Raw genomic sequence first — 10,445 nt, 5'->3', positions numbered from 1 at the left:
TATATATATATAATATTTTTCATATTTATGTGTAATATGAAATCTATCTCTACATATACATGTAAAACAACATAATATAAATTGTATATTTAACACAAACATCAAACATAGTTTTTTCCTTAATTGACAGATTTTATGTTCATATTTTTAGGCTTGGGAAGAAACATTTAGAAATTGGGAAGCGACTTCACGGCAGTTGTCCAATTATCCTAAAAGCAAAACTGAAGATGTACAGGTAGAGCCGTTTTGTCGCGGCAATGTAAAACGGAGAGCGGCGCACCAAAATTCAGAACACGAAATGGAAGACCAAATTAACGAGTGGGCTAACATGACAGGGTTTCTTTGCGCTTTGGGTGGAGTATGTCTACAACGTCGTTCACCTAATAAACCACCATGTGGTGTATTCCCTTTTAATTCGGAGCATAAAAAGAGTTTGATAAAACAACAGGATTCTGTTTCTTCATCAAATTCTAATCAAGAAGCACAATGTTGTCCAGTGACACAATTCGTATTTAACTTATTACGATTATTAATTTGCAACAATGAGAAACTTGGTAATCAAATACAGAAACACGTAAAGGAGTTGGTCGCACACGAGATGAGTCCTGCTCTATATCCAATATTATTTGATCAGATAAAAAATTTTGTTGAGAAATTCTTCGACCCACATGGTCATGTAGTGATTTCGGATTTAAACACACAATTTATTGAGCACACTATATTTATAATGAAAAATATTTTGGATTCAACGACGGATCAACCATCGGAATATCTTGGAGTGACTAGCATCGAAGGCATGATGTTGGCAATCGTTAGATACGTCAGGCACTTGGACAAGACGGTGCACTCGATTTTAATTAAAACCAAATTATGCCAGCTAGTTGAAGCTATGATGAAGAGACGGGACGATCTTGCGTTTAGACAGGAGTTGAAATTTCGTAACAAACTAGTTGAATATTTAACTGAGTGGGTAATGTGTACACATCCTCATTCTTCAACAACTGCCAACGATATCCTAACTTATGCCACGTAAATATTTTATTTTTATTTCATATATATTTAACTTCTATGTTGAAAATAAAAAAAGTTATGACCATCAAATCTGTTAACCTTTAACTTTTTATAGAGATTTGGATCAAGCTAGCATGGAAGCAGTAGGAGCATTGTTACGTGAATTGCCTCTACAACCTGAAGATTCTGATCGTGTTGATTTGATGGAAGCAAAATCTGAACTTTTTTCGAAATATTTTACGCTGTTTATGAAATTAATGAACTACTGTAACGGTCCATCATCAACAGCAGAAGACAAAGATGTTGTGCCTCGGCCTACTTTAACGACTAACAAAGTAGCCATTTTGCGCAATACTGCTATTCAAGCTATGAGTAATCTTCTTAGTGCTAATATAGACAGTGGCTTGAGGCACTCCATACGTACGTAATAAATCAGTTTACATAGTTTTAATTCAAAAGTTTTCTGGAAGAATGGATTGTACAAGTCTAAGTCCTAAAAAACAAGTCTGTTGCTTTTAATTTTATTTACTATTTTACTTTTTTAGACAATTCTTCAGTTATTCTATCTATCAAATTAATGATTTTATCATTAAACTTTAACTTTTTTCTTACTTAGATTTGGGCTACAATACAGATCTGCAGACACGAGCCGCATTTATGGAAGTGTTGACTAAAATTCTTCAGCAGGGCACGGAATTTGATACTCTTGCCGAAACTGTGCTAGCGGACAGATACGAACAGTTAGTTCAACTTGTTACAATGATCAGTGATAAAGGCGAATTGCCTATCGCCATGGCACTGGCTAATGTAGTGACGACGAATCAAATGGATGAATTGGCGCGTGTCTTCGTGACACTGTTTGACGCAAAACATTTGTTATCACCATTATTATGGAATATGCTCTACCGAGAAGTCGAGCTAACTGATTGTATACAGACTCTTTTTCGCGGTAATACTCTGGGAAGTAAAATCATGTCCTTCTGCTTTAAAATTTATGGCACTAGCTACTTGCAAGGCTTACTCGAGCCTCTCATTACACCTTTACTGGATAACTCAACAATTCATTTTGAAGTAGATAGTGCAAGGATTGATTCTAACGAAAATATTGAACAAAACGGTGAAAACTTAATCATGTTGACACAAAAAGTGTTCAATGCTATCGTATCATCGGCAGATACGTAAGTATAATTATTATTACAACTTACGATAAAGTAACGCTCAAATTCAAAATTTCTTTTCAGGTTTCCTCCGCAGTTACGCTCTATGTGTCATTGCCTGTATCAAGTATTATGCAAGAGATTTCCACAATCTCCGCAAAGTAACATTGTAGCCGTAGGAACGGTGATATTTCTGCGTTTCATTAATCCTGCAATTGTCTCACCCCAAGAGTCTGGTATCATAAATAAACCAGTACCACATGAAATTAAGCGAGGCCTAATGCTTATGTCAAAGATATTGCAGAATATTGCAAATCATGTAGAATTTAGCAAGGAGCAGCATATGTTGCCTTTTAACAATTTCTTAAGAACGCATTTTGAGATTGGTCGACGATTTATCATACAGATAGCTTCGGATTGTGAAACAATTGATCAAACCAGTCATCCTATGTCATTCGTTTCGGATGCCAATGTATTGGCGTTGCACAGGTTGTTGTGGAATCATCAAGAAAAAATTGGAGATTATCTTAGTAGTAGTAGAGATCATAAAGCTGTCGGAAGGAGACCATTTGACAAAATGGCTACGTTATTAGCGTATCTTGGGCCACCCGAGCATAAACCGGTGGATTCCCAGTGAGTTCTGAAGTTATTCTTGCTTTGATTACGTCATCATCGTGGTGGCTAATATAATTGATTCCATGTTTGAATTTTAGTTCGCTTTTTTCTACTACTTACGTTCGCATGTCACGATGGGCGAATAAAGACATGTCGTCCACTAATTTTGAAGAAATCATGATGAAATATAATATGCACGAGAGAGAAGAATTTAAAAGTATCCAAAGCATGAATATTTTTTATCAAGCAGGTACCAGCAAACAAGGCCATCCAGTATTTTACTACATTTCACGACGATTCAAGTAAGCGCAAATCATTATAAGATATAAAATAACGGTCAAGATATAGCGAAGAATTTATCATTTAAACTTTGTTTTTTTTTTTTCAGACTTGGCGAAACGAATGGCGATCTACTGATATATCACGTCATTCTAACTTTAAAACCTTTTTATCATTCTCCATATGATGTAGTTGTCGATCTTACTCACACGTGTTCAGATAATCGGTTTAGGACAGAATTTTTGCAAAAATGGTTTTACGTTCTACCTGCGGCAGCTTATGAAAATCTTCACGCGGTATACATTTATAATTGTAATAACTGGGTACGTGAATACACAAAGTATCATGATAGTATCTTGGCACCATTGAAAGGTAATCGAAAAATTGTTTTCATCGATGGCCAAGGAAAATTAAACGACGTGATCGATGTCGAACAACAAAAATTACCTGGAGCAACATTATCTCTGGATGAAGACTTGAAAGTCTTCACTGGCGTCTTGAAACTATCTCATAAAGAAATGAAGGTGTCCGTGAAGATCGGACCAACGACACTACAGATAACGCATACAGATAGATCTAAAGTATTATCGCAATCCATTCTCTTAAATGATGTCTATTACGCGTCCGAAATAGAAGAAGTTTGCTTAGTGGATGACAATTCATTTGTGCTAAGCATTTCCAACGAAGCAGGACCTTTGACTTTCGCTCACAGTGATTGCAACAGCATCGTTCAGAATATAGCTCACATTAGAAGTCGCTGGACTCTATCGAATCCGAACTCCTTGTCCGTTCATTCGAAAATCAGGCCTAAAGATGTGCCCGGTACTCTACTGAACATGGCTTTACTGAATCTCGGTAGTCCTGATCCTAATCTTCGGACTGCCGCGTACAATCACCTATGCGCGCTCACAGCAACGTTTGGCTTGAAAATAGAGGGTCAATTGTTGGAGACGTCCGGTATCTGCATACCATCGAATAACACTATATTTATCAAGCACTTGAGTGAGACTTTGGCAGCGAACGATCCGCATCTCACGCTCGAATTTCTCAAAGAATGCATACAAGGCTTCAGAGAATCGACCATTGAACTGAAACATTTATGCCTGGAATATATGACGCCGTGGCTCAGCAATCTCGTGCGATTTTACAAACCCCACGACGAAAGCAAGCGGCAGAAACAAGTTACAGAGATCTTGGACGATTTGATTACGTTAACCGTTCAGGAAATTGAAATGTATCCGAGTATACAGGCTAAGATCTGGAGCACAATCGGCATGTTGCCAGAACTGATAGATGGTGTTCTCGATATTTTTCTTCAACGTAGCACACGATATGGCTTAGGTTCGCCGATGGCCGAGATTATGGCTGACACTGCTGTTGCTCTAGCGTCCGGTAACGTGGAACTGGTCGCCAAGAAAGTGATTAATAAAGTGTGTCGAATAGTAGACAAAACGTGCATGTCGCCGACGACACAGTTAGAACAGCATATAATGTGGAGCGACATAGCAATCCTAGCGAGATATCTTTTGATGTTATCCTTTAATAACTGTCTGGATGTAGGGAAACATTTGCCACATCTCTTTCATACAGTGACGTTGCTCTTATGTTCTGGTAGTTTGACTATGCGAGCTTCCACTCATGGTTTAGTGATCAACATTATTCATTCATTATGCACATGCAGTTCGCCTGCTTTTTCCGAAGATACACATAGGATATTACGGATGAGCTTAGACGAGTTCTCATTGCCCAAGTTTTACCTATTGTTCGGCATCAGCAAGGTGAAATCTGCTGCTGGCACAGCCTTTTACAAACATCCGAACTCCAGCAATAAACCCGTGAATGAAAAGTGGCTCAGTAGTGATCAAAGAAGCTCGCACGGAACGCAGGACAAGGAGAGACTTTATTTACCCAATTTGGAAGTCATAACTGACGCTCTTTTGGAGATTATAGAGGCTTGCATGCGAGATATTCCGAAATGCGATTGGTTAAAAACGTGGACTTCGTTAGCGAAGAACTTTGCTTTCTGCTTAAATCCAGCTTTGCAGCCGAGGGCTCTCATCGTCTTTGGTTGTATCAGCAAAAGTATAACGGATCAAGATATGAAACAATTACTGAAGATATTGATGAAGGCGCTCGAAAGTTTTAACGATATTAATCTTATAGAGGCTATTGTTATGTGCTTAACACGATTGCAACCTCTTTTGAGACCTGTAAGTTTCTTTCCCGTTTAGAGTCTTGGAACTTCTTTTTTGATATTCAATATCAAATCTGTTTTATCGTTTTCTGTTAAGGAATCTCCAATACATAGATATTTATTCTGGATTGCCACATCCGTTCTAGAGTTAGACGAAACGTCGTTATACGCATCCGGTTTGGCCCTTCTAGAGCAAAATTTGCATACACTTGATTCGCAAGGCACTTTCGACGAGAAGGTCTGCAGAAATTTCTTCTCGAATTTCGATTAATTTTTTAATATCTCGATGTGCAGAACAATAGAGAATAAACTATCACTATTCTTTCTAGACACTAGAACACGTAATGATGTCAACGCGTGAACCTTTGGAATCTCAATTTAAACTATTGGATTACACCGTGGGCTTGTCCTTTAAGTCTAACTTTCATTTCGCGCTAGTTGGTCATCTCTTGAAAGGCTATAGGCATCCTACACCAACTACAGTCACCAGGACGGTCAGAGTATTGACCATGTTACTGGCAATCATAGCTAAACCTTCCAAAAGGGATAAGTTTGAAGTAACGCCTGAAAGTGTCCCTTACTTAACTGGTATGTTTAATTTGAGAGATCGAGAGCTCAACTATTTATATCAAGATTAAAAGAAAAATCTATTCAAATTTTATTCCGCAGCGCTAGTGGCCGTGTCAGAAGAGGTTCGTAGCAGGTGTCACATTCGACATTCGCTCGACAAAAGCTTACACGATTCATCAGGCAGTTCAGACGTTCTTGACACTTTACCATCGCGCAATACGGTGACTATCTTTTTCCTATTTGTTGTAATGTAGCATACATAAAATATAATAGATGAGATTATTATATACCTACCAGGAAATGCCTGGAGCTTCTAATCCTAGAAGGCAGAAAACTTGGGATTTATTGGATCAATCAGCACTTACTCAAGCAAAACAACAAAAACAATCTGCACAGGTATAAATTATGTAATTATTTATGATCGCGCGCGTATGTTGTTCAAGAATTTCTCTTTTGTAAGCTACAGCGATAATTATAGCAACGCGCGTAGTTAATTCGTTGGAAATATTGTAGGAATACAAACTTTTTTGCGTCCCCGAAAATTTTACTTTTTTAAATCGTTTATGTAGAATATATCTCTCTCAAAATGTAGCACCATTCTCGCACACACAATTTCTTACTTAGCAAGTTAAAGAGAAATCACTCTCGAGCATACAGAGAGCATGAGGTTACTTTGAAACAATGCACTGCATGATCCTAAGAAAATCGATGCTCGCACGAAGTAAAATTATTCAAAGCTTATTCATACAAAATATGAACTATCTTTCTCATAAAATATTCATATGCGTAATTTGCGCGATAAATTATATTGCTTCTATTACTATTAGTAGCTTCGCTTATTGTATTTTTATGAATTGTTTGATAAAAATCTTTCACTTTTGTTAAGAAATATCTGTTCGTCAAAAAACCTACTGCCTAAAAATTTGTGTGTGTGTATGTGTGTTATCTATAAAATTACAGTAAAATATATTTATATCCATATTTATCTATCTGAAAATTTATATACTTTGAGTATCCTACTTTATTTATCTTCTTGATATAGAATTTTTCAATTATGTTTTGTTTTTGAGTTTCTTGACGCACATGAAAAAAATCAAAACCTCAGCTTTTAAGCACGAATTGAACGAAAATTGATTTCGCGTGATGGTTTTTCTATCGTTCTGCTATACTTCTTTATCCGATTCCCAGTTAATATTAGTAGACTTGTTGCGCATATAACATCATTTTATTCCTTCGTGCATCTCTGTTTACTCTCTTGGTGTGTGCCCGCGCCTGCCTGTGCCTGCCTGGATTATATAAAACACCATGCAACTTGTCACTAACAAGACTGGCCGGCTTTTATTTAAATCGCAGCGATCTTTGAGTGTGCCGAGCGCAAAGGACGACAAGTCAACGGACAACACAGAACAACAGGTACTTTTGTTTGTTGTTATTTTTAGTAAAAATTTTTATATTTTTTTCCCTTTTTTCAAATGCAGTTTGAGATGCAGTTGTGTTTAACTATTCATGTTGGGAAACATGAAAATATGTCTTGCGACTATAATATCTTCTTAATCTTATCGTGAGTCAACATAATGAGAAATTAAAAATACTAACGTATTTATATTTTTTTTCGCTACAGAGAGATCGGAGTACGAGAGTGAGTTTAAGCAACGAAAATAACGTTTTGCTCGATCCGGAAGTGTTAACAGATTTTTCAACACAGACTTTGGTGCTGACTATGCTGGCCACGCTAGTAAAATATTCTACTAGCGAAAACGAAACGCGAATTCTTTATGAGTATTTAGCGGAAGCAACTATAGTTTTTCCGAAAGTTTTCCCAGTCGTGTAAGTTTTCTTAGATAGAAAAGAAATTAGTCTATTTTCAAATATTTACAACTTGCCGAATATCTCTTTGCAGATATAACTTGCTTGATGCGAAAATCATCAGTGTATTATCTTCTTGTCAAGATCAAGTAATATTAAGTGCGGTACAAACGATTATTCAAAACATGATTGCCTGTGAAGACTCAAATCAACATCATTTGCAACATTATTTGCAAACTTGCGGATTTCGGGGTCTTTGGAGATTCGCAGGTCTTTATACGAATGTAAGTTCTAAATTCTAGCATTTAATTCTAGAATTTAATTTGTTTTTTTTTTTTGTTATTTAGTTTTAATATTAAAGATCATTACCGGATTTGAAGAGCTAGTCTTAATTAATTTTAAGGTAATTAATAATACGTATAATATATTTACAATAATATATTTACAGTCTAATTGTACACATGAGAATGCTGAGTTGTTTGTTAATTGCCTGAAAGCAATGGTAGAAATATTGGAAACATATTTGATACAAGAATCGAATAGTAAAGAGGAAGTTATTATCAGGAAAAGTAAACGGGCCAATAATTGTCAAACAGACAACACAGAATCTAAAACAAAATCCAAAATAGAATCCAAAACAAAATCATCTCCAGTCCAAGAACAAATTCGTGTCCAAGAACAAAGCGAAATTGACGTTCATACAGAGTGAGTATTATTTTATATTTGTATATTTAGTATTTGCCGCTTTTGTGACTTTACATAAATTATATTGTGCATATGTAACAATGTATAACGGACAAATTGAATATTTCAGTCGTAATACGGATAACAAGCGAGACGATTCAGTTGATATACGTCGAGCTGAAGATACGGGTGGTGATGATGGTGGTGGCCATTCACATTCTTAGCAATTAATTTATGATACTGACAGACAGTGTGATAAAAGTGTGCATAAAAGGCAAAATAATCGAAAGTTGCAACGACAGATGAGGTGTGCGAACTCTAAATAATCGCATTGTAAATATAGGTAAGATATCAATGATTTCATTAGAAGGCATTATTATCTGCTTATTCAGTATTTATTAATTGAGAAAGAAATTTACCTGCTAATATTTTATTTTGCAGAACCTCGCACACATTTATCCCCTATTTCTGCTGCAACATGTCAAGTTTAGTACAATACCGTCAGTTTAGTATAATGCCGTCCACGATATAATGAGCCTACAGAAATGGAAGTCAATGAAAGCTACATTTCTGAAGAATCTTACTTTATTTTTATTAGCATTCATGTGTTGACGACTTTTTAAGTTCTGTTTAAGCTTGTGATTATTTTGAATCGTATGAATCGTATCGTATCAATGAATCGTACTTGCTATTTTAATGTAATAGTCTTGCTACGAGATTTAAATGAGTATTATTAGCATATATGTTGCCAGCACTTTTACAACGAAGTTGGAAAATTTGTGAGCATAAATTTTCTCGCTATATAGCGTAAAATCAGACTTCAGCAAATTAGCATATAATATTTCGTCATAATTTTATCAACATTTACAAATAGAAAATGATTTATTTATGATATGCAGTCAATTTTTTGTCAAAATTAAATCAGCAACGAATATATGTTCGATATTTTTCTCATAATCATACGTATAATTTATTGATTGACTGATTCTGCCATGACCGCAATACACTACACATATACAGAATCTCAATGATGCACAGTGAACCAATCGCGGAAAAAAGTATATAAATAAAAATTTAATAATCATTGCTCGCAATTTTTTGTTACATAGAAATATATATTTAACATAAGGCTTCTACCACAAAAAAAATATTCATATTGTTTACGATTTATTTTTAAGTAATTGATTGTAAAATACCGTAAACAATTATATATTTACTTACGAAAGAGTCTCTGTTGATCTAAGGGCTTAGAAATGCGGTTAAATGCTAGACGTAACTTTTTACGCAAGGATCGTATCGCTCTTTCTCGTATGTCGTTGCATATAGATCTCATCAATGCAAAGATGATTTGGACCAGTGGCGCCTGTCGTCTCAAGGCGTTCGAAGCTCCGGGACGAATAATTTCTAGAATCCTATCAAGAGAAACACCAATATAAGTGTACATTGTCTATCACTTATTAAAGTACAAAGCGAGACCAAGCGATATTTTCTCTGTATTGTAAGCCGGGATATTTTAGTAATAAGGAAAAGGGAGAGAACATCGAATGTGTAAGTCGATACATTTCGCACATCTTGTATTAGCAACATGAATACCAGGTAAAATGCTAGGGATCGTGTTAAAATAGTATTTTGATGTACGTATCGCAAAGAGAATACTCGTCCCGTTTTTATTTAAACTTCATTTATTTATTTAGATAATTTTCTTTCTTTCGCCATAGCAAGTGTGACATATATAAATAATGGATGTCTCAAATTGAGAAACGTGAAAATGATATTTTTGTGCGGTTATGCAAAATGAATAGCAGCTTCTCAACAGGCACTAGAGTGATTGTTAGGAGTTTGAGAGATGTATTTGTACATAGTGCGCGAATCGTATGATGTTTGTACAATCGTGGCGACTTTGTAAGTTGATTTTGTGTTCATCTGTATTTTTAGACAAATTTTTAGAAACGCGCAAAAAAAATGCGTCGTAGAAAATCAATAAATTTACTAATTAATGTGTATTGATTTCTACCGAGCTTTTTCCGAGCTTGTACTTAACATGAATGAATTTACGTTCAAGTCATTAATTACTATTACATGAGCTTTGATCTTACTAAACGTGCGCTAGTCATATTATAAATATTTTA

At 35.6% G+C, this 10,445-nt stretch overlaps 1 protein-coding gene across 1 annotated transcript in view; it reads left to right on the top strand.

Moving 5' to 3' along the window:
• LOC108691338 (neurofibromin) overlaps positions 1-8,847 on the top strand; it is a 15,019-nt gene extending 6,172 nt beyond the window's left edge. The window contains 16 exon segments of the mRNA XM_018199035.1: positions 152-1,022; positions 1,111-1,431; positions 1,628-2,189; positions 2,253-2,801; positions 2,882-3,085; positions 3,172-5,272; positions 5,354-5,494; positions 5,586-5,844; positions 5,926-6,047; positions 6,124-6,222; positions 7,153-7,239; positions 7,448-7,653; positions 7,727-7,916; positions 8,081-8,337; positions 8,447-8,659; positions 8,758-8,847. Of these exon segments, the coding sequence (XP_018054524.1) occupies positions 152-1,022; positions 1,111-1,431; positions 1,628-2,189; positions 2,253-2,801; positions 2,882-3,085; positions 3,172-5,272; positions 5,354-5,494; positions 5,586-5,844; positions 5,926-6,047; positions 6,124-6,222; positions 7,153-7,239; positions 7,448-7,653; positions 7,727-7,916; positions 8,081-8,337; positions 8,447-8,540 (6,063 nt within the window). The 3' untranslated portion in view covers positions 8,541-8,659; positions 8,758-8,847.
• Positions 8,848-10,445: the final 1,598 nt, after the last annotated feature.

This window comes from Atta colombica, unplaced genomic scaffold (genome assembly GCF_001594045.1).
Source record: "Atta colombica isolate Treedump-2 unplaced genomic scaffold, Acol1.0 scaffold46, whole genome shotgun sequence".
NCBI lineage: Eukaryota > Metazoa > Arthropoda > Insecta > Hymenoptera > Formicidae > Atta > Atta colombica.
Note: the sequence above shows the minus strand (reverse complement) of the source record. Positions and strands in the feature narration are given on the sequence as shown.